The sequence below is a fragment of the Coturnix japonica genome, chromosome 18, assembly GCF_054131305.1.
Source record: "Coturnix japonica strain WE chromosome 18, WE-NBRP24, whole genome shotgun sequence".
Taxonomy (NCBI): domain Eukaryota; kingdom Metazoa; phylum Chordata; class Aves; order Galliformes; family Phasianidae; genus Coturnix; species Coturnix japonica.
Window position 1 is genome coordinate 14,124,385 of NC_140680.1, and position 27,636 is coordinate 14,152,020.

Sequence of the window (27,636 nt, forward strand, 5' to 3'; positions counted from 1 at the left end):
TGGGGGGGGTTGGCACTTAGTGAGGGGCAGAGAACAGTAACAGCCCACAGGGGGGGAGAGGACACGGCGGGGTCACTGGGCAGGGACGGCCCTGGGGTGGGTGTGACGTGGGGTGGGGGCGCAGCGCAGCGACACCCCACGGGGGACGGAAGGACACGGGGGTTCCCGGCTGCGATTCCCGACGGGAGCGGCGGGACACGGGGGGACGCGCCGAGGTGACACTCGTGGGGGCGCGGCGCCGTGGCACCGAACGGCGGCCAAAGGGACAGTGGGGGCCGCGGGGAGCCAACGGGAGGGAGGGACGCCCGTGGGGGCGAGGAGGGGGCGGCTCTCGCGGCGCGGACACGCGCGGACAGCGGGGACACGGCGCGGCCGCACCCGGCGGGGACGCGGTTCGGTCACACGGAGCGGGGCGGGCGGCGGGGGGCGCGCGCGGCTCTCGGCGCGGCGCGGCGCGGGGCGGTCCGGTCCGGTCCGGGTTTTGCCGGCAGCCGCGGGCAGCGGCCGATGCAGCGCCGTGCAGCGATTCGGGGGCTGTGCACTCCCAGAGCGAGCAGCGATGTGGAGGTGGGTGTGCGGCGGCGGCGAGGCACCGCGCCCGGCTCGGCTCCGCTCCCGGCGGGGCCCGCTCCGCGCTGCGGGCAGGTGCCGAACCCGGCCCCGTTCGGCCGCCCGCGGTCCCCGGGCTCGGTGCGCGGCGCGGAGCGGCTCCGTTCCCCGCCCGCCCTCCCCACCCCCCCCCCCCTTCCCTCCCGACCCCGGCCCGGCCCGGCCCGTCGGTGGGTGCCGGTACCGCGGGGCTGCCCCGGCGGGCGGAGTTGGGGGAAAAGTGTCGGGAAAAAGTTTGGCGGGGGGCGTTGGGCCGGGGGCGGCTCTGATCCGCTCCGCTCTGCTGTGCTGTGCTGTACTGTGCCGTGCCGTGCCGTGCCGTGCCGTGCCGTGCCGTGCCGTGCCGTGCTCTGCTCCGCTCCGCTCCGCGCTGCGCTCCGCCCGGCGGTGCCGCTCCGCTCCGATACGCGGCGAGCAAAGTTTGGCGGCGGGATGCGCGGTGCGGTGCGGGGCCGGGGGGGATCAGCGCCCGCACCCAGCTCCGCTCCCCGCTCCCCGCGGCCGCCGCCTCTCGGTGCCCGCCGCCGTTTCCCGGGTGACAATGGTGGCGGCCGGGGCGCGGGGGCGGCGGGCAGCGGGGCGCCCGCTAGCGCCGAGCACGGGGGGGAGGCGGGGGGGGGAAGGTTGTGCGGCGCCGGGCGGGAGGGGGCGGGGGGGGGGGGGGGGTGCAGCGCCGCCACCCGCGGGGACCCTTCTCGGGGGCGGGGAGGGCAGCGCGGCCGGGGGGCGGGGGGAGCTCGGCGCTCGGTGCCGGGTTCGGCCGGGGGCGGTGCGCGTTTTCCGGCGGCGACGGCAGCGGGGGGGACGTGGGAGCGGCGCGGCGGAGCCGTGCGTAACAAGTCCCGAACTTTGGGGGTTTGTCGTTTCGTCGCTTTTTTGGCGTGTCGGGTTCTTCCCTCTCCCGAAGTAAATCCCTCCGTTAACATCATTATTATTTTTCTTCCGCTCCGCCGCCGGCCCCGCGACGGGCGCGAGGGGAGGGAGGGAGCGGAGCGGCGGGGCGGGCGGCGCCGGGGATGACGGCGGAGCCGAGCGCGGTCGGTGCGGCGGGTGATGACCGAGCGCCGCGGTCCCCGCTCGGAGCTCCGCAGACCGCGGCCCCGCCGGGTTTCGTCGGGTTGTTGGTTTTTTTTTGCCCCCCCCGTTTGTATTTTCTCGCCGCTCTTTTCCGTCTCATCTCATCCGGCTCCGGCGCTGCGCTCCTTCCCGCGGGGCCCCGCAGGCCGGGGGTCATTGCGCGGCGGTGATGGATGGTGCCGTGGGGGCAGGGGGCAGCTCCGCGTCCCGCGCACCAACAAAGCTGCTCCCGGCGGCGGCCGCGCGGTGCTCGGAGCCGTGCCGTGTCCCCCACCCCCCCCACGGCTCCCACGTGCGTGGCCTCGCGCCCCGGGAGCCGCCCGCCGGGCCGGGAGCTGCGCTGCTGGTAGCGGCCGAGCCGAGCCGTGTTGTGCCGTGTTGTGTTGTGCCGTGTTGTGCCGTGTTGTGCCGTGCCGTGCCGTGCCGTGTTGTGCCGTGCCGTGCCGTGTTGTGCCGTGCCGTGTTGTGCCGTGCCGTGCCGTGCCGTGCCGTGTTGTGCCGAGCTGTGCCGTGCCGTGCCGTGTTGTGCTGTGCCGTGCCGTGCCGTGTTGTGCTGTGCCGTGCCGTGTTGTGCCGTGCCGTGCCGAGCCGTGCCGTGCCCCTCGTACCGGCTTTGTCCAGCGCTGTGACCCCGCGGCCCGTGGACAGGCGCAACGCGCAGCGGGGACCCAAACCCGGAGCCGTCCCGCGGCTGCTGTGCGGCACCGTGTCCCCGCGGGCCGTGGCGGCGCTGCCGGGGCTCCCGGCCCCCTGCCACCCCCACCCCCACCCCCCGCCCCGCCACCGCCGTGCCCTGACCCCGCAGCGGCCGTGGGGGCCGCGCCAGCGGGTGACAACAAAAGCAAAGTAACAAAGGCCCCGCCGCGCGCAGAGCTGCGTCCCGGCCCCCCACGGCGGCACAGGGCGGCGGGGCCGTCGTGCAGCGGGAGGACGGGAACGCGGCGCTGCGCGTGGGGGGCTCCGCGCCGGGCGTTGGGGCGGGGGGTGTCGCGCCCCGCGGCTCCGTGAGCAGCGTCGCGTGGGAAACGCTGGGGGCGTGCGGGGCGCCGAGCCGGGCTGTGCTGGGGGGGGGGTCGTGGCGGGGATGCGGGGAGCGCGGTGCTGCCCGGGGGGGTCGGAGCCTGCGGAGCGGGTCGGTGGGCGCCGTGCTCCCACGTTCGGTCCCATGACGGGATGGGGGGGGGGGGGGTGCAGAGGAGCTGCGGGAGCCTGCGCGGGCTCAGCACCCGTGGGCGGCCCCAGGCTGCGGCCAGGCACTGCGGGGCGCCGCGCTCCGATGTCCGGCCGTGGGGATGCCGGGTCCCCCTGGCACGGCCCCTCCCCGGGGTTGTCTCCTCTCCCCCGTGTGCGGCTCCGTCCCGCTCGGCCCCACGTGCTGCTCACACCGCCCCGTCCCGGTCCCTGCCAGCCGCGGTCCCACGGCCGGGCCGGACGCAGCCCCACGTCGTGCCGGCAGCTTTGCGGTGGGGCGGTGCGGGGCTGCCCGGCCCCATCTCCCAGCAGATTCCTCCACTCCTGCCCCGATGGTGCGTTTGTTTTCCCAAACCCCGGCTGTAGGAGCAACCTCTTGATTAAGAGTATTAATAGTTAAACTTTCAGCTCATAGCTTAGACTCACCAGACCACGAAAAGCCTCCGTCCTTTACTCATGCTCTGTTGCTCAACTAAAATATTGCACTCAAAAGGTTTTTCTTTTTTTTTTTTCCTTTCCTTTTCCCCTGACTCAACTTTGACTCCTGGGAGCTCAGGGGCCGCTCAGGGGCTCCTCGTGGCCCCGGCTGAGGGGGGTCCTGGCTGGCAGCCTCAGCACCTGTGGGCACGGGTCGGTGGGTGGGGAGGTGCGATGGGGGGCTGTGGGGCCAGGGGGGAAGAGGTCAGGAGTGGGGCCTTGGAGAGCACGGGGTGACCCATGTGGGTGGCCGAGGGCGAGTTGTGACCCCAGTGGTGATGGGGGAGCGTCGGGTGTCTGCAGGTGGGGGTGAAGGGCACCTATGGGTCCGCCCGTGTCGCTGCACTCGTGGCACCAGTGCTCTTGCCTTGCCCTCTGCCCCCTCCCTTTGGGGTGCTGCAGGGCTGTGCTGTGCTGCAGGGCTGTGCTGGGGTGGTTCTGTCCCAGCTCGCCTTTCCCTGTGCCTTGGAAGCAGGTGGAGGGCACTGCGCAGCCCGGGATGGCAGTTGTCACCGTGTGCAGGTGGCAGCCTGTTATTAGATGAATAAAAGGATTTTTAAGGTCACTGGTTTTTCTAGAGGTGGAACAAGGGCCGTCCTGCTGCCCTGGGTGCCCGCTGCTCTGCGGGGCTGTCACTGCCCTGGGTGCCACACTGGCGTCTCCGGCCGTGGAGCTGCTGCTGGTGGGTGCAGGGCGATGTGCCACCCCCAGGGGTTGGTGGCCTCCTGGCAGCCCCCCATCCTGCTGCCCCAGCCAGGTGCTGCTGGAGCCTCGGGGCTGGGTGCTGGGGGGGGAGCAGCCTTTATGGGGCACCCAGGCAGGGAAAGTTGTGAGGTGGGAAAGGGAGTGAGATAATGGCCCTGCTGGATCTGTGTGCTGAGGCTTGGCACTTGGTCTGTGCTCCTGCTGTGGGATCTGGGAATGTGACTCTGTTTCCTGTTGCTCAGGTGGTGTTGCATGTACCAGGGGGTCTCCCATGTCCTGAGCCTGGGCATCCTTAGCGCTGACAGAATGCAGAACTGTGGCCTCCATAGCACGGTGCTGTGTGAGCTGGTCCAGCTGTGGGGTTTCGTGTTGGCCTCGTCCCTGCAGCTGATGGCACAGAGGTGTAGTGCTGTGTGCTGCCTGTCCAAGCACGATGCTCTTAGTGCCGCAGCTCAGAGAGGTGAGGACAGTGACAGGCATTGGGTTGTGGCTCCGTCCCTCTCTGACGGTGTGATGTGGTTCCCCAGGCAGCTCAGTGTGGGTGTCCGTGGGCACTGTGCTGTACGATGTCACCACTCAGTGGTGGGGGAGGAGCTGGACCCATAGGGAGGTGCTGTCCTGGGCAGTGCTGTGCTGTGCTGTGCTGTGCTGTGCTGTGCTGTGCTGTGCTGTGCTGCTCTCCATGCTGCTGAGCACGGTGGGACCCATTCAGCTGGATCCATTCAGCTCTGGTGTCAGCTTGGTGCCGGCTGTGTCCTGGGCATGGTCCAGGGCAGGGTGCAGGTGTGTGCCTCAGTGCATGTGTTGGGGTGCTCACCCCCTGCGCCTGCTGCTGTCCCACGGCACTGCTTGATGTTCTGGCACTTGGCAGCTGTGTCGGGGCAGCTCTGGCCCTGCCTGGGAGTGTGGTGTGATGGATGGTTAAATTTTGCCTTTGCAATCCTGCCTTGAGTTCTTGTCTCCACTCCAGCTCTTTGTAGAGATGTCTGGGCAGTATCCATCTCCCACAGTCTTCCTTTCAAGAGCCTTAATCTGTGTCCGAGCAGCTCCATCCATTCTGACCCCAGGTGGTCTCTTGGTGTCCAGCGAGTCCTGGGGTCACCATTTCTCATGTATTTTGCTAGACCTGCCCTCAGGCCTTTGTGCCTTGTTTTCCATCCGGCTTCATGAGAAGAGCTGTCTGCAGTCCAGCCCTGAGCTCAGAGCTTTCCACTTGGGCACCTCCCGGCCGTGCCTCTGTGTGATGCCATGTTGGCGGTGTGGCTGCTCTCTGTTCATGGCCCTGGCCCCAGGGCTGGCTGCCCCACAGGCTGTTCCATGTATCCCCGTGTCTCTGTCTGGGGCTGAGATGCTCGAGAACTGTTGGTGCTGGGATGGCGCGTGGGGCTCCTGTGGTGCTGTGCTCAGATGAAGCTTTAGGTCCACGGTGATGGAGCTGCGCCCTCTGATGCTGTGTGCAGCTTGGCGTGGTACCATCCCTGAGCTCCGGGCCGCGGTCAGTGCCTGGCACTGTGGTGTCCCCCCGCACCAGTGCTGTCCCTGCTGTCCCTGTGCCGTGCCTGGCTCCCCATGTGCCACTGCTGGGACGTTTCCCCCATTTCCATACCCTGTGAGCATGGCCGAGCATGGCCGGCCCCAGGAGTGCTCGCCTTGCCCTCTGCTTTACCTTCTTCATCTCGCTAATCTGATGGCCGGAGGTATGCGAAGCATTTCAAATATGGCCTCGTTCTCTGGCTCCGGACAGAGCACGCAGGAGGCGCTGGTTCCTTCACACTCCTCCCCAGCCCTCCGCTCCCGTTCCCCCTCCCACAAGCATCCCGTGCTGTGGGCACAGCGCAGGGCACGGCGTGGTGTGAGCTATGGGGTGGGGATGGCTGATAGGTGCTATGGGGAGGGGGCTCCCACGGGCTCTGTGGTGCCACCGGTGGGGCCCAGAACTGGGGACAGCGGTGTCCCTTGCTGGGGGATGGGGGCGACAAGGGCTGATGTGGGTGGGCACGGGGTGCAGGCTGTGAAGATCCCATGGGGTCCAGCTCTGCCAGGTGCCCCGCTCAGCTCTGCACCTGTATGGACACTGACCCTACAGAGCTGTTCATGACGTCATTTCTCACCCCTGGCGGCCAGGAGGGGGGCAGGGAACAGGGGCAGGGAACATGGGGGCAGGGGGCACAGCTCCTGGCAGCATGGTGGGGCCCAGTGCCGGGTGGGGGCTGCATGGGGAGGTGCTGCATCGCGCTGCGCTGCAGGAGAAGGCAGTGGGAGTCTGTCAGCGCTCCGGCTCAGCTGAAGTTGCTATTTAAAGCCAGGGCAGGAAAATCGAGGCGGGAGATGAGGAGGGGGAGGTTTTGGGAACAGCCTCGCATCCCTCTGCCCGTGGGAGCTGCGGCCCCAGGACAGCTGCAGAGCTGGATGGGGGGGGGACTGGTGTGACGGGGGGCCGGGAGCCAACGCGAGGCATCCACGCTGTAATGCATCAGGACAGCCTGCAAATCCCAGCAAGGTGCCGGCCGAGTGTGTGCTGCTGCACCACCGGGGGGGCTGCGCTGCCACAGCGAGTTGTTGTGGGGCACATTGGCTGGGGGGCACCCGCTGCTGCCTGGGGCGGGGGGAGATTTGCAGTGAGGGTGGAGGGACTGAGCCCCAGGGCTGAGGATGGGGAGGTGTGTGTGGGGAAAGTGAGGCAGAGGGTCGTGCTGCGCTGCAGCTGCCGGCACACGGTGGGCACAGGACGCAGCCCTGCTGACCCCTCCATCCCCAGCTCAGCTCTGTCCCCATGGCTGGGTGGCACCTGGCTGCTGCCCGGCCCCAGAGCCCCCTCCCTCTGCCTGCAGCACTGCGCCGTGCCAGCCTGACGCCGTTTGGCTCAGGAGAAGCTGTGTGCTCGCACATGGACGCTTCCAAAGCGAGCAGCTGGGTATGCGTGCGGAGGAGGAAGGAAGGAAGGGGAAAGCCAGCCGTCAGGGCGTTTCTATTGATGAGTTTGTTTTATCACGTAGGTGTCGAAATACTTTGCAAAGAGAGCAGCCGAGCAATGTTTGGGCCTGGCCTTTAGCAGGGGCGTGATGGAGGAAGGGGCCGAGCAGGGGCCGGGCTGTGCTGGGCTGTGCTGCCCCCAGGGCTGGGCTGTGCTGGAGGTGCCTCAGGCTGATTGCAGGGTTCAGTTGGCCGCTGTCCTTCCCTGGGGTCCTCCCTTCCCACGAGGCTGATTGTCATCCTTCCTCCCGCTGTCTGAGCTCCCAGGGGTCAGGATGAGAGCTGGAGGTTTGCCTCCATCCATCGGTGTGTCCAGATCCGCCTAACGCTGCTGTGTGCTTCCCTCCTCACCATCAGGTTTTGTTTCCTTAAATAAAGAGCCTTTAAAAGCGCTCATTATCCATCTGAATGGGAAAAGAGGAGTCACCTTGGATGCGATGCAGCGCTTCGGTGGGTGCAGTTGGTGGGTGGAAGTCGCTGCTCCCCTGCTCTGTGCCCGCACCTCCCCGGGGCACACAGCCCGGCCAGGATGGACCCTTTTATTTGTGAAGGCGTGGGGGGATCGGGGAGGATTAAGTGAATGTGACCCCAGGTAGAGATTAAGGCTGTAAAAAAAAGCTGCTTTTTCCTTGTGCTGATGCACCGTGAAGATGAACGTACATGGATTCGCAGGCAGCTGACCGAGGGGTGGCTGTGGCAGGAGGGGAGGGGGGGAGGTGGTGGTGGGGGCTGTATGTCCTGGGGTGCCGGGAGCCCCAGGGGTGGGTGCTGGGGGCTCCTGCGGGTGGAAGCATCTGGGCTGCTGTCCCGGTGCCGAGTGCCGGTAATTGCAAGCAGCCGAATGCTGGCAGCTCCTGACACTCGCTGCGAGGCCGTGGCTGCGGCAGCTAATCTGAAAGGACGTAAACTCGACAGGGAAGGCTGGAAAACACTTGGAGCAGCTGAGGAGGTGGGAGCAGATCACCCCCCCCTCCCGGCCACAGCCCTCCCGTGCGTCAGGCTCCCTGTGCCCCAACCCTCACCCTGCAGATGGGCCTGGGGCTCCCTGCAGAGCTCCGGGATTAGCTGGGACCTGGGATCTCAGCTGCGTGCTGAGCATCCGTCAGATGAAGCCGTGTCCCACTGTGCTGCAGGCACAGGGCCTCGATAGGGGCTCTGAGATGCCGGGAATCTGTGGGAGGACACTGGGGTATCCCTTCTTGGGGGGCTGGAGGGGTTCTCTGGTGCAGGATGGGAAGCAGGGGTGGCTCCAAGCCGTTGCTGGAGCAGCATGAGGGCCAGGCGGGGTCCCTGGTGAATCCTCACCCTGCTCCCTTCTCCCATCAGATGTTTGTGTTTCTGGCTCAGGGCTGAGGGGATTCCTGGAGCTGGGGCCCATCTCCCACGTTTGTGGTGTGCTCTGGGAGGCAAGCAGGGCTCTGCACATCCTGGCAGCCTTCACCCCTGCATATGGGCTGTGCGTCGTGGCCCTGCTTTGCAGAAAGCAGGAGGGTGCTCTGCAGCTGCCAGAACTCCTGTGGGAGCTGGGGAGCAGACCCACTGTCCCACTGCAGCTGAGCTCCTGTGCCAAGGGAGGTGGGATGCACGTGGTGGTGTGAGCACTGTGCAGGGCTCAGAAACCCCATGTCTGTGTGTGCCTGGTTGGGTGCACCTTGGTGCTCCCTGAGGTGCAGAGATGCCCCTGGGTGGGGGGTCTGTGAGCTTCCAGGGCCGCTGCTTCCCACCAGTGCCAACCAGGTGTGTTGGTGCTCTGGGTACATTCCTGGGTGCCAGCCCGTGGTGCTGGTTGTGCTGCTGCAGTCAGTGTGGGGAGCACAGGGTCCCCCCTTCCCCAGGGCTGTGCCCTGCCCAGAGCCGTTCTCCCGGCAGCTGGGAGCGGAACAGGCGTTGCTGTAGTGAGTGGAAAGTTGGAGGGGTGAAGCGCAGCCATTTCCCCTCTGAGAGTCACCTCCTGCAGCCGTGTCATCGGGCTGGCACAGGGACGGCCTGCAATGTGAGCGGCATCAGGGACGAGCGTTGCTGGCTGGGTGGCAGCGGGGGCACGAGCTCAGTGCGAGTCGCCTCCAGTCCCACAGGGCAGTGCTGTCCCAGGGCCCATCTGCCACCCTGCTTCCCATGGCAGCTCGTGGGAGCGGAGCGGCTGAGAGCCCTGCTGCCCCCAGGGAGTGTGAGGACAGGGGCAGGACTTCCTGCTGCAGGGCTGTGCTGTGCCATCCCCGCCTGCTGGGGATCTGTGGGTCTGTGCCCACCTGTGGGTCTGCACTGTGCTGCGTCCCTGCAGGGTGTGCTGAGGGTGGGTTGGAGGGGTGCTGGGGTGGGAGATGCTGGCCCAGACCCCTGGATGTTGTGCTCTGCCTGCGTGGAGACCATGATTGTGACTGGTATCCGAGTGGATCTGTTGTATTTGTGATGCAATCAAGCATCCCATGCCCCAGTGCCAGCAGCTCTGCACATCCCTGTGCTGGGGATGCAGCATGACCATGGCTTGGCCAGGATGTGTGCAGCGCTGCGGCTCCCTGCCCTGCTCCTGACACAGTGCTGCTGGGCTGCTGGGCTTGTACAGCTCCGGGGTTCCTGTCCCTGCCCAGCTGCGCCCGCTGTGCTTGGGCTGGGGAAGAAATGCCTCCAAGGATGGTAGGAGGAAGAGGCTGCGATTTTATCAGCAAAAAAATACCAGCCCTCTAAAGACAGATTGATGATTTAAGCAAATCCCTGTGACACCCCCGCCTGTTTCAGGTAGGGTTTGACTCAGGGTGTCCTTGTGGTGGGGAGCTGCAGCATCCCCCATCCTTGGTGCCTGGACACCTTCTATGGGGAAGGTGTTTCCCAGGTTGGTGCCTGGGCTCCCGGCTCACCCCACATCCCCAGCGTGTCGGTGTGGGGCACGGCAGCCGTGGGGCTTCTCCTGCACTGGAGCTGTGGGGCCGCGCAGCAGCCGGAGAGGTGGTATTTGGAACAAGGGCTGTGGCTGATAGGAAATCACGTGGCACGGAGACCTGGGGCTTTACGGGAAGAGAGATTAGCGAGGCGAGGGGCAGCGCGGGGCTGCTGGGTGCCTGGGGCTGCTGCCTGCAGCACAGCTGGCTCTGCTGCCCGCTCACACACAGCCCGGCCGTGGAGCTGTGGGGCACCGTGGGGCTCCATGGGGCGCGGGGAGTTGTGGGCAGGTGGGTGGTGGGCGCACCCTCCCCAAAGCACCGAAGCAGATGGTCCCTCCGAAGCGAGCTGCCCCTTCCGCATCGATTCTCCGCGCTGGATGGTTAACGATTGCTTTCCAGGGTTAATTAAACTCTCCTCGTCAGGGCTGCTGCACCGTGGGGGAGGAGCGTTCCCTACCTGCGCTGCTGCCTCCGACTGCGGCCCCGGGAGGGACGAGGCCATGGCTGCAGCCGGGATTTGCTTCCAGGCCGGCGCTCGCCTCGGTATAAATCCAGCAGCCTGGCAGTTGTGTGAGGAGGGTCTCAGTGGTGGCTCTTCTCTCTGGGCCATGTGCAGTGTGGTGTTGTCAAGGTCAGCCCCGAGCCCGGCGCTCTCCGGCTGGCTGCGGCCTTGGATGCTGGAGAAGAGGCTGGCGGGCGCCTTCCCAACGTCTGTCGTTCTGTTTTTGAGGCCCGCCTGGTCCCTCCTCCCGCTCCCCTGGTCCTTTAGGTTTAGGCTGCAGACACGTCTCTATTTCCAATTATTTTTAAAGCCGTCAAATATTTGGCAGCTGGACAGTCATTGTAGAGTAGCGTGTTTTGCAGAGCGGGTCACCAGCCGTGCGATTGTTCGGAGTTTCTGATTCTTGCATATATAAATATGCCCTTTCATCGGGAGCTCTCAGTCGAAACTGCCATCTTTTGCCTCATTGTCAACATCGGCGAGGTTACGCATCGTTTGCTGACTCACAGCCTCCTGCTCTAATTACTCGGCTAAACTCCCTCTGCGGCGCGGGAAGCAGTCGGAGCCCCCGCCTTCCCTCCCTCCCTGCCCTGGTGGCCAACCCCCACATCCCTGCTCCCCATCCCTGCCCCAGAGCTCATCACCCCCCGGCCCATCTTTGCCCACTGTGCTGGCACAGGGAGCTGGTGCCATCTCAATGTACCCCCGTGGCAGCGCCGCTCGGAGCACTGAGTGCAGCTCAGGTGCTGGGGACCTGGGGCTGTGGGGGCTGGCAGTGGCTCATAGCCCTGCTCAGGGCTGGGGTGGATGGCACGGTGCACATTGCTGAGAGAGCACGTGGCATCAGCTGCCCCACTGATGCGGTGCCCACCCCCAGGTGCTGCCCCACTGAGGGCTGCTGGCTGGGTGCTGCTGCAGCACCAGGACCAGGCAGTGCTTTGTGCCAGGCAATGCGCCGGGGCCCTGGGTCAGCGGGAGCCTCCTCTCCTCCCTCTGCGGCAGCACCAACTCAGACAAGCTGTGCACTAAACCTGTTAGCTTATCCTCTTTTATCCCAGTCTGATATGATCATCCGCACTGTAAGCTTTCATCCGGGCCCAGCGTGATTTCCAGCGTTGGAGTGATTTGAACAGACGCCGCAATTACTGCAGGCTCGGTCTCACCCCACTCCTCCGTGCAGCTCGGGCTGCTCTGCAGGACCACGCAGGTGCCCAGGAGCAGAGCTGCAGAAGATGGCACAGCCTCTGGCGTTCATTACCAGCATCATTTCTTGCACGGCCCCAGCCTGCGCTCAGCAGTGTGCCCTGACACGGCCCCAGTGCTGGGGGCTCGCGCCTTCTTCCTCCCGAGGGCCCCCAGCCCTGCGTGCCCCCATCCCATGGAGCCCAGCGCTCTCGTTATCTTCCTGTGTGCTCGGTGCTAATATTGTGGTGGAAACAATGCCCTTGCAAATCCCGCTTGCTAGCAGAGGTGAAACCTAGACTGGTAATCCAGCGGTAGCGACCGAGCGCCAAGCCAGTAATGCAGCACTGCTGGCTTTGGAGGAGCGGATACCTTATTTATTTATATACATATATCAACATATACGTGTTTGCCCAGGCTTCTGTCTGTCACAGAATGGTACAACCTCGCATCTTATCTTGTAAAGCCATATTTTGGCCCTTTTTTCCAAAGAAAGTGAATTTGAAGCACAGGAGACAGCGCTGGTTTCTTTGGAGCCGTTACGATCTGCCATGTACAATAAATCCGTCTTAGTTTGTGGATTATTGGCCCAATAGACCGTAACAGCTCTGTCAGCCCCTCCTGGCATGCTGTGTCCAGCCAGCACTGTGTTCTCTTGGTTCTCCCTTTATTTCTAACAGAAATTTCCGACGGGTTTTTCCACGCCGTGTGCATGTACAGCAGCTGATATGGAAATGGCAGGAGCTCTGCCGCCTGCCCAGGTTTTGTTGGTTTATTTCTTTACATGTGTGTTTCCCCTCTGAAAATACCCACGGGCACAAATCTCCGTGAGGGAGTCCAAGTCCCTGAAATCTGTTAAAGCATGAAGGAGAGCTGTCACCATTGAGAGCAGCAGGACGACATGGGGCTGTGCTGGAGGAGCGGGTCGGTGTTTTGGGGTTGCTCGTCACGGCTTCCCATGGAGAACCCCAACCCTGCCTGGGGACAGCAGGGCCAGGAGAGGGGACGGGGACAGCAGGGACAAGGCCAGTGCTGCTTGGGGCCAGAGCAGGAGCTGTGTCCGTGGGGATTAGTGCCTTGGCAGCTGGTGGGGGAGATGCCTGCCCTTGTGCTCGGGGCTGTGTGGGGCTGCTCAGGGCCAGGGTAGGGCTTGGTGTAGGCTGAGCACTCAGGGCCGTTGGTGCTGGGTGGGCAGCGCGTGGCCACACTGTGACTTGCCCCCAGCGGCACCTTTAAGGCCCAGCCCTGTGCTGGGGGAGCCAGGCAGCCCAGCAGCCCCATAAGCCCATTAAGAGCTCAGTGAGCCCTGCACCTCGGGGGGCTGTGCTGGGGACTTGCACCGCTCCACCAGAAACAGCCTGAGCCCCCAGCCCCACATCCCAGCATGGGGCTGCCTGCTGCACTGGGACCGTTACCTGTCCTTCACCTGGATGTCCAGTGTGTTGGAAATGAGTGAAGGAGGAAAGAAAGCAGCATGGGTCTTTGTGAAGGCCTGCAATGGAAACGTGCCTTCTGCTGCTCATGCCCAGCGTCCTGCACAAAGGCTCTCATAGTGAGCTCCTGCACTTCTTGATGAGGCAGTGTGTGAGATCCCAGTGAAACTCTACCTAGCCCTAGAGCTAACTCATGATCTGATCAAAGATGGACACTGGGGTTCCTTGGTGGAGCCTCTTGCTGTTGTTCCAGTATATCCAGGGGCACTGTGGGAGGTGTTTCCCAATGACTCTTCCCATCCTCTTGCTTAGGACTGCTGTTTTTCCATCCTGTCCTGGGAAGCTCGAATGGAAGGAGAAACCTTTGGTCTCGGCTTCATTAAGTGTCAGGCACCAGGGGAGCTGGTGGACACCCCTCCAGCAAGGAGCTTGATGGGGGGCTCATTCCATGCACTGCTCAGCAGTACAAGCTGGTGGAGCTCAGTGTTCCCCATGGCAGAGCATGGTGTGCTGGTGGTGCAGGTTTACCTCTGCTCTGTGTGCCATGGTGCTCCTGGTGCTTGCAGGATGGATGGATGGAGCAATGGGAGTCCTGAACGAGTCTCCCTCAGCCCCCACTGTTGTCATGGCTGCGATGTCTCCCCTTCTCCCATGGCTGTTCCCAGCAGCAGGCAGCTCCTGGCTGCTCTCTCTCACGCTGGGGGGTCTCAGTGCCATTGATTGCAGTTTGCAGTTGTGGTGAGGAAGCTTTGTGGCTCTTTGTGGCTCTGCTCCGTGGGAAACAAGAAGCTGGATGCTCTATGGTGTGCAGCAGGTATAAAGGGAGGAGGCCCTTGGGCAACCTTACCTAGCTGTCATCTCCTCGCTGCTTCTCCTGTGATGCTCCAGCTCACCCATGGTGTCACATGCTGTGCTGCTGTGCCTTCACTGACCCCAGGCTGACACTGTGGCCGCTTTGGGGCTGTGCTGGTGGCAGTGGGGACGCAGCAGTTGCTTTACTCAGTTTGGGGCCCTGAGGTTCCTGCCTGGTCTCTCCATCCTGCATCGCCCCAGCACTGGGCACCCTGTGAGCACACAGCTGGCACAGGGGATGCTGAGCTCGAGCGGCCGCCTGCTGCCCGCCCGGGTTTGATCTGTATTGTAGATTTAAAAAATGTGATTGCTCGTTCCCAGTTGCTGCGTTTCCTGAGAGCGGTCTCGTTTCTAGCTTATCTTCAGACAGCCTCAGGGGTATTCCCTGGGAGTTTGGGAGTTTAATCAGGCATTGCTGGGGCATGTGAACTCTGCGTATAGTGGCTGTTCCCATGGAGGGGAGAGCCTCTTGCAGATATTTAGGTTGGCGTGCCTGTGCTGGGGGCTGGGCCTGGCTGGGAACGCAAGGCTCCTTTCCCCGGGAGGGGACATGGAGTGCAGGGTGACAGCTGCTGGCCAGGGGTGGCTGGTGAGCCGGGCGTGGGGACTTTGGGGGCTGCCCCTGCAGTGGGGCTCATTGGAGGGAGCGGCCGCACCGGCATTGATGGGTGCTGCAGCCTCAGCCAGGCAGCTCTGGTCCCCTCCATCCCTGGCTGTGCCGCCTGCACCCTTCCTTCCCAGCTGCCGAGTTCGTGTTGGAGCATCCCGGCTGGGACCTGCCGTTCCCCCCATCCCATTGCCCTCCTCCTGCAGCTCCCCCCCCCAGCCCTCACTTTGCTGCTCATTTTGGTTCGGGTGGTTTATAAGGGCAGGCAATCAGGAGCTGCGTGGAAATGACCGATAGGCGAGATGTTGGGCTTTGCTTTGCTGGTGAAACCGAGGGCTTTTGTTGCTGGCTGTTTAGCAGGCAGTATTTCTTTTTAGGCTGGATATATTCCTGGCAAGAAAAATGATGGATGCTCTGTTTCGTTTCCAGTGGCAGTGTTTCAGATTCCTTGCTCCAGGGCAGAAGCTGAGCTAACTCCGATTCCGGAGCAGCTCTGGTACCTTGGCAGCTTAAAGGCCACGGGGTTGCTTGAATGACAAGTGGCACTGAGCGCAGGGAAGGCTCGGGAGAGTCGGTTTTGTGCAGCGTGCCCTCGATCTCTTGCAGGAAGCGGGGCGGGAGGAGTGAGAGCCCACTGAGCGGGGAGGGAGCCTTTCATTGTCTTAGTGCTTTGCAGGCAGAACGTGTGGCAGAAAGCGAGCCCAGGCACAAAGGAGGAGCGCTGTGCCTTCCTGGCGAGCAGGGCTGTGCTGTGAGTCGCTGCCCAGGCAGTGGGGTAGGTGCTGAGAAGCGCTGAGTCTTGGGGTGCAGCTAATTCCTACGTCCTGGGAGCTCCTGTGCTCCCCTGGCCCCCCCTGAGTCCCACTGTGCCTGGCTGGGGGTCTGGGTGCAGACCCCGGAGGCTCAGGACGGCTCCTGTGCTGAGCTGGGGCTGTGGATTCTGTGGCACAGAGCAGCGCTGTGCCCACCCACCCCGGCCATCAGCCTTCCTCTTCTTTCTCCTTCTTCTTCCTATGTTCCTTATGCAAGCACGGCCAAGTGAAACATGGTGCTGACCAAAAATAACAACCACAAGCAGATCCAGACAATGGATAAGCCCCCAGTGAGGGCAAGGGCGACCCGAATCCTCCCAGAGGAAGACGGGATTATTCTGCGTCCTATTAGACATCTGTCAATAGCTGCCATTTGTGGACCCCGGCTGCTTCCCGACGGCGCAGCCGCCTTCCTGGTGCTACAAGGAGTCGTTCAGCAGCCCATGTGTGCTGCACAGGGCTGCCTTTGGGGTGATGGCACGTGTCGCTGCTGTCGGTTTTGGTGTGGGCAGCTGAGATGCTCCCAGATCCCCTCATACGCCAACGTCTCATCAGCCTGCAGAGGGTGACCGGCTGGTCCACACCCTTGCTGCTCCCATCCTGTTGTGGCTCCTTCAGGCTGGGTCCTTGTGTTTGGGCAGTTGTGCAGCTCTGGGCAGCAGGATGCAGAGTCCTGAGCATCCCTTGGTGTGTGCTGTGCCCCCATGGGATTACAGGGGGATGTGGTGCAGGTTGCTGGGGCTGCTCAGGGAGGTCGTGCTGGTTGGTCTGGGACTCTTCACCAACAAATACTCCCGGGTTGTTGTGCCTACAACTTTGTTTTTAATTAACTTCTAGAAGCTTTGCTGCTGCTGATCAGTCTCTCTGTGGCCCGGTTATCAGTTATACCCCATGTAATTTTATGCTTTAATCGGCCCATCTGTTAACCATGGTGATTCACATGGCTCAGGGCTGCGGGGGTCTCCCTGGGCAGGGGTCCCTCTGCAGTGCTCAGTGCTCCTGCTGGGGCCACATGGGGCAGCTTGGTGGGGGTCCCAGCAGTGCTGCTGGCACATGGGAGGGCTGCATGTCTGCCAAACCTCCTTTGGTTCGCTTGTGTCCCCTCCCACACGAAGGGTCCAAGTCCCTTCCTTTGAGACACTGCCAGTTCTGCTTGGACACCCTTGCTGTGCACAGTGCTCGGGTAGCAGTGCCTGCTGTGGTGCCGCGCTCTTGCCCTGGGGTTCTTCAGCCGTGGGCTTGGTGTCTTCTGTTTGCTGGGATGTGCCAGTGCCCAGCGGGCAGTAAATGTGCCCAGTGTCCTTCCTGCGGGGTCGGTCAGCCCAGCCCCCGAGTGCTGCAGCCCCAAATGCCATCGGTCACCTCCTCTGGCAGCCCGATGGGGCCGTGCTGGAGGTTTCTCTCCAGGAGGGTCCGGGGGCTTTTCAGGGGAAGGTGGTTTTGCTGGACTGAGGCCCCGTCTCCTGTCCCTGCGGGGTGGTTGCTGGCTGGCTGGGGGTTCGCAGCACCTCGTAGCATTATGTGGGACTCGGTGGGTTTCTGAGCTCAGAGCTGTGGCTCCTCCTGTGGCCGCGGGTGGGGAGCGGCGCTGAGGAGTGGGCGACCATGGAAGCGCTCCCCAGCAGAGCCGTGCCATGGCGCGTGAATGTCAGATGCTGCTTGGCTGCGAGATCGGCTCTTGCAAACACAGATCTGTTCAATCCCATTTGGAGGGAGGTGGGGGAGGCGGGGGGGGCCCTTCCCGAGTCTCAATCTGGTAGGTTTTAGTTACAGTCGTTTTCGGATTTGGGCAGTGAACGGCGCAGCTTTGGCACGGGGCGATGGATGAGCCACGCGGGGAGCGCGCCGGGGGAGGTGACGCTGCCAGCCCCCGCTGTCCCCGGGCTGTGGGGCCGGCCGTGGTCGCGCTCGCCTTCACTGCGTCCCCGGGCAGCAGCTGCGCCAACAGAGGAGGGGGAGGAGCCGCCCGGAGTTGTCCACAGGGCAAATGGAGCCCTGGAACACTCGGGTGGACGTTTCAAATCGCGTTATCTCCATAACCGCCCTGCTCTGGCCCTTCCAAGTGGCAGAGGAGATAAGTGGATTTCGAGGGAGCGCCTGGTCGTCTGACATTTAAGGCTCCGTAATCCATAACTGCCGCCCCTCAAAGGCAGGACGGAGCCACGCTCCCCAGCCGGGCAGCACGGGGCAGCCCCAGGGGTACCCGTGGCAGCGGTCGTGTGCTGGGGCAGGTTGGGCCCTGGATCACTGCGGGGAGACAGAGCTGCTGCTGGCACCACGACGACGGGGCTCCTGTTACTGGTGTGGAGGTGGTTGTTTGCTTGGTGCAGCAGTCAAAGGCTCCTTGGAAAGCCAGGGCGCTTTGCTCTTGGTCTGAGTGCATTTGTGCAAGGCAGGAACCAGCGGGGAGCTGGCATTGCCTTCTGCATGGACATGTGCACGGAGCTGGTGTGAGCCCAGCACCCATCTCTGGCTGGGCAGTGTGTGAACTGTGAGCTGCTCTGGGAGGCAGCGTGGATGGAGAGCGGCTGTGAGTGAGGAGGAGGCTGGTGGAAGCCACTCGGTGCCATGATGCTGAGCCATCTGCTTTCGGGGCTAATTCCAGATGCTGGATTTAATCTTCCATAGCTTTTTTTAATTCGGGAGTTGGCTTCTTAGCGTCCCCCCGTGCCACCTTGGTAGTGGAGCAGCTGCCACTGCCAGCACTGTAAGAACGTTCTGGAGATGAACCACCTCTATGGAAGCACCCAGCTGGTGACACGGCCCAGCTCTGGTCACGTCTCCTGCACTTACAGCACCACCCAAACCCACAGCAGCCTCTGCATCCTCTGCTGGTGCCCTGAGGAACCCAAGTGGGTGGCGGTGATTTGGTGCATCCGTGAGCAGAGCTGCTGGCTGGACCAGTTTTGGGGAAGATGAATGGGAAGAGCAGAGCTTGTGGGCTGTGGGTTGACAGAGAAGACTTGCAGACAGAGAGGAGAAGTGTGCCCTTGTCTTTATCTGCTGGTACCTGTGCGTGTTATTGGGTACCATTAGAACCCCCCTGGATGGATGTCCTGCAGGGTCGTTCAGCCCTGTGCCTTGACTTCTCCCCTCATCCCTTGGTTCCCTTTGGTTTCCCCATGTCCATAGGTGGCAGTGCCATGGTCTCCGTCCCCGTTCCCTGCTCTCTCCTGCAGCTGGGCACTTGCTGGGTCCGGTGCCTCCAGGCCCGACCGGTGACAACGTGGGCCCTGCTCAGGGCTGGCCACGGCGCTGTGGGGTCGGTCTGTCCGCCTGTCCGTCTGTCTGTCTGTCCGCCTGTCCTGGCGCGTCGCTGGGAGGCGGGGGCTGTGCCGGGCCGTGCCTCCACGGCGTGGGGAGGGGCGAGGGGGAGGAAGCGGGGACAAAAAGCCCGCGGTGGACACAATTACAGCCACGTAGAGCCTCCTTTTTAGAGGCTGAAAAGACGCTGGTTTCCCTTCCGTCGTCCGTCTGCTCCACCTCTGCCGGCCAGACAATGGCGGGCCCCGGTGCCCACCAAGCGGCACAATGGGGAGGGAGCCGCGCTACGGCATTTAAAGGGCTGAACTTTTAATTTCTGTCCCTTTGTCTCGGAGCAGCCCGGCTCCGGCTTTTCTTCCTTCCCTTTCTCTCTTTCCGTTGGTGTCTGTGCATGGCTGAACGAGCAGCGGCTCTTACGGGAGCAGATTGATTTATTTAAAATTAAAGGAAAGCAGAAGTTATTTTTAAAGACAAGAGTTTTTACATCTGAGGGAGCCGGTTGCTTTCCAGTAACGCCAGGCAGCAGGCGGTGAAATAGCGCAGGGGCTGCAAAGCTCCGTCCGTCGTTTCTCAGCGCTCCGCACCCTCAGCTCGGCGCTTCCTGCATCCACAGCGCCCAGTGCCCGCAGTTCAGCCCCGGGGCTCTGGATCTGGAGCAGCCCGGCGCGGCGCTGGGCTGGGAGGCAGCGGGTGCCCGGTCTGCAGAGCTCGGGTTCTTGGTGGTGAAGCCCGCGGGCGGCGGAGGCGGTGGCAGGGTTGTGTTTTCGCTCCCCGGAGGCAGCGCCGCTGTCGGGGCACTGTCTGACTCCTGTCGGCTTCGAGGCCGCCCCGTGCGGAGCCGCTCGGGCCCCGCTCGCGGTGCTGGGGGCTGGGGGCCCTCCCGCCCTTGGTGGGTCCCCTTGAGCCCTGGCTCGGCTCCAGCCTAAGCCGAGCGGCGCAGACCTGGGCGCGGGTGCATCACATGCTGCTTAATGCCACACCGCCGCTAAGCACCTTCTGACAGGGACCCAGCTGACGCCGCACGGCGCCTTCCCCAGGGGATGGGGGCCGGGGCCGGGGGGCCGCGCTCTGCTTTTCCTGGGGTCAGCCATAAAGACGGGATTAAGATAATTAATTCCTTCCCCACCCCCATCCCCCTCCTCCGGCAATTAGCGACGCGGGGCCGGGGCCGCACGGCCGAGCTGCGGGGCGATACCGGGGGGGGGGCTCTGCCCGTGGGCACCTCGGGGCGAGGCAGCGCCAGGCGGGCACAGATGGCGGCAGGACAATGAGGGGATTGTGCGGTGCGGGGCCGGGAGCGGGCAGCTGGGATGGGCGAAGTGTGCTGGGATGGGTGCTGTGTACTGGGATGGGTGCTGGGATGGGTGCTGTGTGCTGGGATGGGTGCTGGGTGCTGGGATGGGTGCTGGGATGGGTGCTGGGATGGGTGCTGGGTGCTGGGATGGGTGCTGGGTGCTGGGATGGGTGCTGGGATGGGATGGGTGCTGTGTGCTGGGATGGGTGCTGTGTGCTGGGATGGGTGCTGTGTGCTGGGATGGGTGCTGGGTGCTGGGATGGGTGCTGGGTGCTGGGATGGGTGCTGGGATGGGTGCTGGGATGGGTGCTGGGTGCTGGGATGGGTGCTGGGATGGGTGCTGGGATGGGTGCTGGGTGCTGTGCCCTGCTGGGATGGGTGCTGGGTGCTGTTGGGGTCTGGCCATTGCAGGGGAAGATGCGCCCTTGGAAATAACGGATGGGGACAGAGAGCGCCGGGTCCGGAGCTGCGGGGCTCGGGATGCTCGGGCTGCTCGTTCCGTCCTGCAGCGCGGCGAGGCCGCCGGCACGTGGTGGAGGTTTAAGGGCGGCAGCTCAGCCAGGAGCCCCGAAGGTGTCTGAGCGCTGTCAGCGGCGGCTCAGGCCGCACCAGATTACACGGCGGGCCGCTAAATCCGGGGCTGCTCGTTGTGTCGCTCTCGGCTGCGGATCCCAGCCGGGCACGCAGAGCTGGGGACGGTTCCGCCGCTCCGTTCAGCGCGGCTCTTTGCCGCCGGCCCGGGGCGGTTCGGGGGCAGCGGGCAGGAGGCGGCGTGGGGCGAACCCGGGAGCTCCGCAGCGCCGTGCGGGGCCGGGGACCCTCAGCCCGTCGTCGCACCCCGGGCACGTGGTTCCTGCTCCGCCACCGGCCGAGGCGCCGCTCAGCGCCCACCGCGCTGCGCCCTTTGCGGGGCCGCCGCCGTGAGGGGCGGAAGAGGAGAAGGGCCGCAGGAAAGGCGGTCGCGGGCGGGCGTGAGATAATGCCGCCGGGCCGCTTTATCTCACATCCTCCCGTTCGATGCTTTTCCTGCCGCTCTCCCCTCCTGGCCCCAGCGCCGGCAGCTTTTGTCACCGAGGTGTGACCCAGCCCCACGAGCTGCCCGGGCTCCGCTGCTGCCCGGCGCCCCCCGGCATCGCTGCCCACCTCCCCGCCGGGCTGTGCCGCCCACGTGGCCGCCGTCGGGAAGGGCAGCGTGTCCTGCGCCGCAGCGCTGCCTCCCTCCCACGTGAATCGGAGCTGCGGGCTGGAACCCGAGTCCTGCATCGATCCGCGCTGCATCTTAAATCCCACAGCAGCTGAAGCAAGCGGTTTTAGTGCGAGGGTGGGGGTGTTTTTCTCCGCAGGCGAGCTGTCTCCTGCGTCGGGGTGAGATGGGCTGCCTTCCTGTTCCAGTAATGTGATGTTTGGCACAGGCACCTCGCCCCCGTCCGCATCCAACGGCTGCTGGGCTGCTCCGTGGGCAGCGCCCCGGGCTGTGTCGCGGTGCAGGCACTGCCAGGCCGTGCAGGGCCGTGGGGTCCCGCGGAGCTCCGTGCGTGGGGCTGCTGCGGGGGGATGGGGGGGATGCAGGAATGTCGCCTACCTGCGCCCGGCCCTCCCCGGGGTTGTGGGACCGGCGAGGGGCCCCCTTAGGCACTGCCCTCCCCCAGCTGCCGCTGGGGTGGGGACGTGGGTTCCTGCTCCGCTAAGCCCTGGAGCTTTTCTCTAAAGCCTGATTACTCTGGCAGTGCCTGTGCGTGTGTGCGTGCTCGGGAGGGGAGGAGGAGGAATTTCACAACAAGTGTTGGCGGCCACAACGGGGCCCAGCTGCTCCTGACCCCCCCGGGGCTGTGGCAGTAAGGGGGGGCTCTGTCACCTCCCTGCAGTGATGTGTGGGCAGGGGATGTGGGGGGTCATGGCACCGCGGGGTGGGCAGGAGGTGTGTGCTGCAGCTCTGCATGTTGCAGCTCTGCATGTTGCAGCTCTGCATGCTACAGCTCGCCTCCCTTCCCCTGTTTGGTGCCGGTGTGAGCGCGGCCCTGGGGACAAGGGCCCGTGGAGTCAGTGAGCACAGCCATGGCAGTGTGCCACACTCCAGCACCAGCTCCATCCCGCATCGGGCACCGGCCCTGCAGGGCTGCGTGTTGCTGGAGCAGAGCAGGACGGGAGCCCCACAACTGCTATGGGGCGCTGGGGGAGGAGAGGCAGCGCTGGGAGCCCTTCGGCAGCGCGGGGACGTGGCTGTGGGGCTGGGGGTCCCTTTGTGCCCCCCATCTGTGTCTGGATGGCCACCCTTTTAGAGAGCAGCGGAACGGATCTCCACCAAGGTCCGTTCCCTGGAGTTTCTTTGTTCGTGGCGCTGAGTTTCGTTGCAGGGGGAGGAAGAGCTGCTTTGAAAAGCCTGCTTGCTCTCGCCAGTACTAACTCCCTTTTATTTTCTGCTTCCAGAGCCGTGTGTTTTGTATCAGAGCCGCCGACTATGTCTCTGCACTGAAACTGCTGCAGAGCTTTGCGGCCCAGCCTGGAGGACGCGCCCCGTGGATGAGTGCTCCCGCGTGAGCTGTGTCCGGCGGCCGCTGTGTGGGTGCTGCGCCAAGGGTGGCGGGGCTGCTCCGCTTCGGGGTGCTTCTCATTGGCTTTGGTTGTTCCTCTTCCTGCACCATGTCGAGTTCGGGCTCCCATCAAGGCGCTGGGAACAAGCCAGAGGCGGAAAAAAATAGCCAGGATGACTCTCATCCCCCCGTCAGCACCGAGAGGAGGAACAAAAGTGGGATAATTAGTGAACCTTTGAACAAAAGTCTTAAGAAGTCCCGTCCGCTCTCCCACTATTCCACCTTTGGTAGCAGCAGCTCGGTAAGCGAACATTCGGAGAAAGGCAACCCCTTAACTAACGGCAACGATGCTGTGGATAAAAGTAATTCTACCTCAAAGCACAAAAGCATCTCTAGTATGCTGAGCAAATTAGACAGGGTGGCGGAAATCTCCTCAGAAGGACAGAACGCCCTACAACAGTTTGCTCAGTCAACAGAAATGCTCAAAAGAGTGGTACAGGAGCATATTCCTCTCGCAAGTGACCACGGGACTGCTATCTCTGATATGGAGGCGGTCTCAGCTGCAGAGACAATGAACGGCCCCTCTGATTTTCCTTACCTGGGGGCTTTTCCCATCAACCCGGGCCTTTTCATTATGACCCCTGCTGGCGTGTTTCTGGCAGAGAGCGCGCTCCATATGGCTGGCTTGGCAGAGTATCCAATGCAGAATGAATTGGCATCTGCCATCAATTCGGGGAAAAAGAAACGGAAAAGATGTGGCATGTGCCCGCCGTGCCGAAGACGGATAAACTGCGAGCAGTGCAGCAGTTGTAGGAATCGCAAAACTGGCCACCAGATTTGCAAATTCCGAAAATGTGAAGAACTCAAAAAGAAGCCTTCTGCAGCACTGGAGGTAACCGGCCCCTGTCAGGCACCCTAACCCTTCCTGGGGCAGCTCTCCTGGGTTCGGATCTTGCCCTAGATAATAAAACGCCTGGTACTTCCTACTTTATTTTTCTTTTCCATTAACAGTTCTCACCACCAGCTGTGTGCGCTGCCCAGTGCCCCCGGCTGCCCCCTCTGTGCTGGGTGAGGGCTGGGGACGCCCGGTGCCGGGGCCCTTTGTCAGCACTGAGGCAGCACAGGGCAGCAGTGCTGCTGCTCCTGCACCAGGCAGCAGCTCCGGACCCGGTGTGTGGGTCGGAGGGTGGCAGGGGTGTCTGTAGGGACAGACCTGCGGGCGGTAGCGCTGTGAAGCCGTGTTTGTGGGTTGCCTGCAGCCCGGCCCTTTGGCTCGCTGCTTCATTCCATGCACTAGTGGGGAGCCCTGTGTTTGGGTGGGAAGTGGCTGCAGGTCAAATCCAGCACACAGGGCTGTGCCTGCGCTGGGGCAGAGCTGCTTCCAGCATCCCATGGTTCAGCTGCCTCGTGGAGTCCATGTGTTCCCAGGGGTGCTGGGATGGCCGCTGCGGTGCAGGATGCAGCCCTGCTCTGGATGTTGTGCCGAGCATCCCCTCCATTCCCTGCACGTACTGCATCTTCGCTCTGCAGGGCGATGCTTTGTGGCCATGGGGACTGTACCGTCACAGCAGTGCTGGCCCTGGAGCTGCCGACCCACACACTGGGCTGGGGCTGCCTTGCTGTGAGCCAGGGAGGGCACATTGCAGGCCCAGGGACTGCAGGAAGGGGCGGGTGGGCCGGGTCGTGGGCTGGACTGGAATTTGCCCTGGGCCGTGCACACCCAGCAGGCACACGGTTCTCTTGGTGAGGGCTTGGAGCACTGGGGAGCAGCTGTGCTGTGCCGAGGCCCCTCTGCAAATCCCCCACGTACTGTGTGTGATCTTTGTGGTGGCCCATCCGGCCATCAGCTGTGCTTCCCCATCCTTACGCTGCTGCTGCTGGAGGCCAGAAGTCACCCTGACATCGGCCAGATCGTGCGTCCTGGCACGAGGGCACGGCCTGTGCTCTGCCCTTCCCCAAGAGATAACCCACTGTTTCCTTAACCACGTCCCACGTTTTCAATTAGCATCAGCTCCGAATGAATCGTGAAGGGGGAAAAAAAATCTATTTGGGCGGTGGGGATGAGGAGAGGGGGACCGTGTCTTTCACAAACCGCTGTATTGCTAAATTATATTCTTGTTCTAATTTGCTGAGTCAGTGATCTGGAAAAAGGGAGAAAGGAAAAAAAAAGTTCATCTCTTCGGAAGAGTCCTAAAGCGGGTCAATAGAATCACAGCTCCCATCAGCCAGACAAGCTGCTCCCTTCTCCAGCGTGGTGCTGGTTTGGGGACAATAAATAGCACGGGGAGCCCGTGAAGCTCCCCTTGATTTGTTGTCCCATTCCACATCTGGCTGAGATCGGAGCTGCTCAGGTAGGGCTTTTGGTTTGATAGCGCTGGGCCCTACAGAGGATGCTCCTGTCATTCCCGGGGCTGTGGAGGCTGGGGATGGTGGGTGACGCTGGGCTGTCTGAGTTTTGGAGCAAGTGCTGCTGCAGCAGCCGTGGTCAAGACGTCAGCCTGCGCCCTGTATCTCCTTGGTAGGGCTGAATGCCACACGTGCAGGCAGCAGCGTCCTCAGAGAGCCCGGACAGGGGCTGCAGCTGTGATTAAACATTGATCTAAAATCAAGCAGTAAAAAAAATAGAATTAAACCTTTATGGAGGCATAAAAATCAGGCTAAGTCCCTATCCCGCCGTTAAGCTTTATCTGCACATCTAAAGAGCCTGAATAACCGGTTGCTGCTGGTGTCCTGCTGGAGTGGCTGCTGGACCAGGCGGGTCGTGGGCTTTGCAGCAGGCAGCAGCACAACCCTGCACCCACCGGGCTGCTCTGCAACCTGCCAGCCCCCGGCAGAGCTGCGGCCCTGGACATGTAGCTCGGGGCTTTGCTGCTGAGCTGTAGGGCACACGGAGGCCGCAGACGATGGGGATTTTACCCAATAGAGCTGTCCTCCATCTGTAAGAGCCTCGGTGAGCTGACCGTGCTGCTCCTGCTAATGCTGGTGTGGTGGTTGTTGTCACATTGCAGGGGTGAGGCAAGATCTGCCCTTGGGCATCTGCACTACAGCCCTTTGTCTCCCTTTGGTAATGGAGAGCTGCCTCAGACACCTCCCAGGCCTGTTAGGAGTTCCCTCTCCTCTTCCTCCCAGGTGAGGGGTATCTGAAGAGCTGCCCCTTGCCCATCGCTGTGAGCCCCGTGACTCAGAGGCATCGTGTTCCTCAGACCCTTGGTTACAGTTTGCAGGGATCACAGCTCATCCCGGAGAGCAGGGCTGGGTGCGGGGCTGTACCAGTGCAGGGTATGGCCACTGCCCTGGGAAGGTGCCGTGCTCCCTGTTGTGGCACCGCTGTGATGTGTGATGTGGGACCTGGGGGGCTCTCCAGCATCTGTCTCCCTCTGGTGCAGCAGCACGTGGGCTCAGGGAGCTCCCAGCTGTTCTGCAGGTGGTGTCAGAGAACCCATTGGTTCCTCACTGCTCCTCGTGGCCAGGCAGGGTTTGGCTGGGCTGGGATGGGGGATGTCCTCAACAAGCCCTGGGGCTGCTGCCACTGCTGTCCCGTGCTTGTTTGGGTGTGGAGAAGTGGAAGGAGAGGGCTTCTGTGGGTGCCCTCTGCTCTGTCCTGCTGTCCCTCTGACAGCTGGTGCTGGGTCTGCTCTGTGGGGTGGTGGGAGGTCACTGAGGCTGCTGGGAGCATCTGCATCCCTGGGACATGTTGGTGTCCCCAGCAGCTCCTGGTTCCCACCGCCTCCAGCAGGACTTTGGCTGCTCCCAGCCTCCTGTGTGGGTGCTGTGTCCCTCCTGCTGTCTGTCCGACCCATCACAGGGTGGGCTGTGGGATGTTGTGGGGACAGGACTGGCTGTACCTGCCTGGCCACTGTGCTCACTATGGCTGAGGGGAAGCCGGGGGTTGTGCCGTTGTGGCTGTGTGGCATGGGGAACAAACTGGGAGGGCTTCTCCAGGCCTCCCCTGCAGCGGGCAGTGGGCAGCGGGTCCTGCAGCACAGCCCTGCATTGCCTTAGCCAGGAGCCCCACACTGAGCCTGCTGGAGGCTGAGCTGTGGGGTTGGGCAGGGCTGGGTGCCCATCGCCTGCTCCAGCAGCTGCGGCCCCACATCCCAGCCCTGCAGCCCCACATCCCAGCCCTACAGCCCCAGATCCCAGCCCTACAGCCCCACAGGGGTCGCAGCCGCCCTCCTAATGCCTTGTCCCTCTGTCCTGCCCCCCCCCTTCTCTCTTCCTTTCCAGAAGGTGATGCTTCCTACAGGAGCTGCGTTCAGATGGTTTCAGTAGGAACGGGAATCCCAAAGCTCTGTCATCCAAGTGCAATGTCACTGCTTGCTTGTGTTGTCTCAGGCAAGGGATTTTGGCTGAAATGAATGGATGCACCTGTGTCTCTTTAGAACCAAAAATATTTTCTCGCAAATTTCATTCCTGTTTTTATAATTCTTTTTTGTTTGTTTAACATCTCCGAGTCCTCGTCAGACATTTAACTGCTCTCAATTAAAATAATCAAAAGAGAAAAGCAATGGATCTGTAAAGTACCGAGACTTAATAGACAGAGTATGGACAATCAGTTTCTTTCTGTGTTTTGGTGTTGATGTTGTTTATGTGTGAAAGATGCAGTATTTGTGTAGGGAATGTAAATTTACAGTAACCTTTTCAAATCTAGTTACTAATAAGCACTACTGTAATTTAGCACAGTTGTTTAATTGCACCCTCATTTATACTTTTTATTTGATTCTTTCCCGTCATCCAATAGAGTGGATAGTTTCTAGAATGCCTCGACTTCATGTTTATAAATGAGAATATGTTTGAAGCGATGTAGTTCCCCTCTCCTCGCCGCTCACCTGCCTACGTTTAACCAGCGAGAGGTTTGGAATCGCGGACGGAAGGAAACAATTGCTGCACAAATGGCGGTTTGGGGGGAAAAGGAAAAGGAGAATTTAAGAAAGGAGAGGAAAAAAAGGCAGAAAAAGGTCCTTGTTTGTTAGTTTGTTCATGCAGAGCAAGAAATGCCACGTGCAGGAGAGCCCCGCGCTGCAGCGCTCCGCTCCTGGAAGCAATGTTTGTAAACGGGCTGAGGTTGGAATGGAAATCAAACCGACACGCAGGACCTGTGCTGAAGCAGTTCCGAAAAGCGATCTTTCTCTTCTGTTCAAATCCCCGTCTCCAGCTCTCCACAACATTAAATTGAAATGCTGTTTGTAATGTTTTAGCGATCCAGGCTGGTTTTGTGAATAAAATGAATGCATGTTTTGTGTCGTCA

At 62.5% G+C, this 27,636-nt stretch overlaps 1 protein-coding gene across 11 annotated transcripts; it reads left to right on the forward strand.

Annotated features, from left to right (window-relative positions):
* The first annotated feature begins 104 nt into the window (after positions 1–104).
* Positions 105–27,636, forward strand: CXXC5 (CXXC finger protein 5). Of its 11 annotated transcripts, none has more exons than XM_085519384.1 (3): positions 105–215; positions 22,285–23,280; positions 26,616–27,636. In XM_085519384.1, the coding sequence occupies exons 2-3, from the start codon at positions 22,498–22,500 to the stop codon at positions 26,658–26,660; spliced, it is 828 nt and encodes a 275-aa protein (XP_085375510.1). In that variant the 5' UTR covers positions 105–215; positions 22,285–22,497; the 3' UTR covers positions 26,661–27,636. The 11 variants fall into 11 exon arrangements, 10 of the variants coding, with proteins under 10 accessions (XP_085375510.1, XP_085375515.1, XP_015731803.2 ...); XM_085519389.1 differs by having other exon boundaries at positions 131–215; positions 26,619–27,636; XR_014935701.1 differs by lacking the exon at positions 105–215 and adding an exon at positions 537–567 and having other exon boundaries at positions 22,285–23,364.

What these genes read in the sequence shown, in the direction of transcription:
- CXXC5 (XM_085519384.1), top strand. Translation starts at nt 22,498, where the DNA reads ATGTCGAGTTCGGGCTCCCATCAAGGCGCTGGGAACAAGCCAGAGGCG. An exon ending in AGCCTTCTGCAGCACTGGAG is followed by an intron (nt 23,281 to 26,615) that starts GTAACCGGCCCC and finishes CTTCCTTTCCAG; the next exon opens with AAGGTGATGCTTCCTACAGG.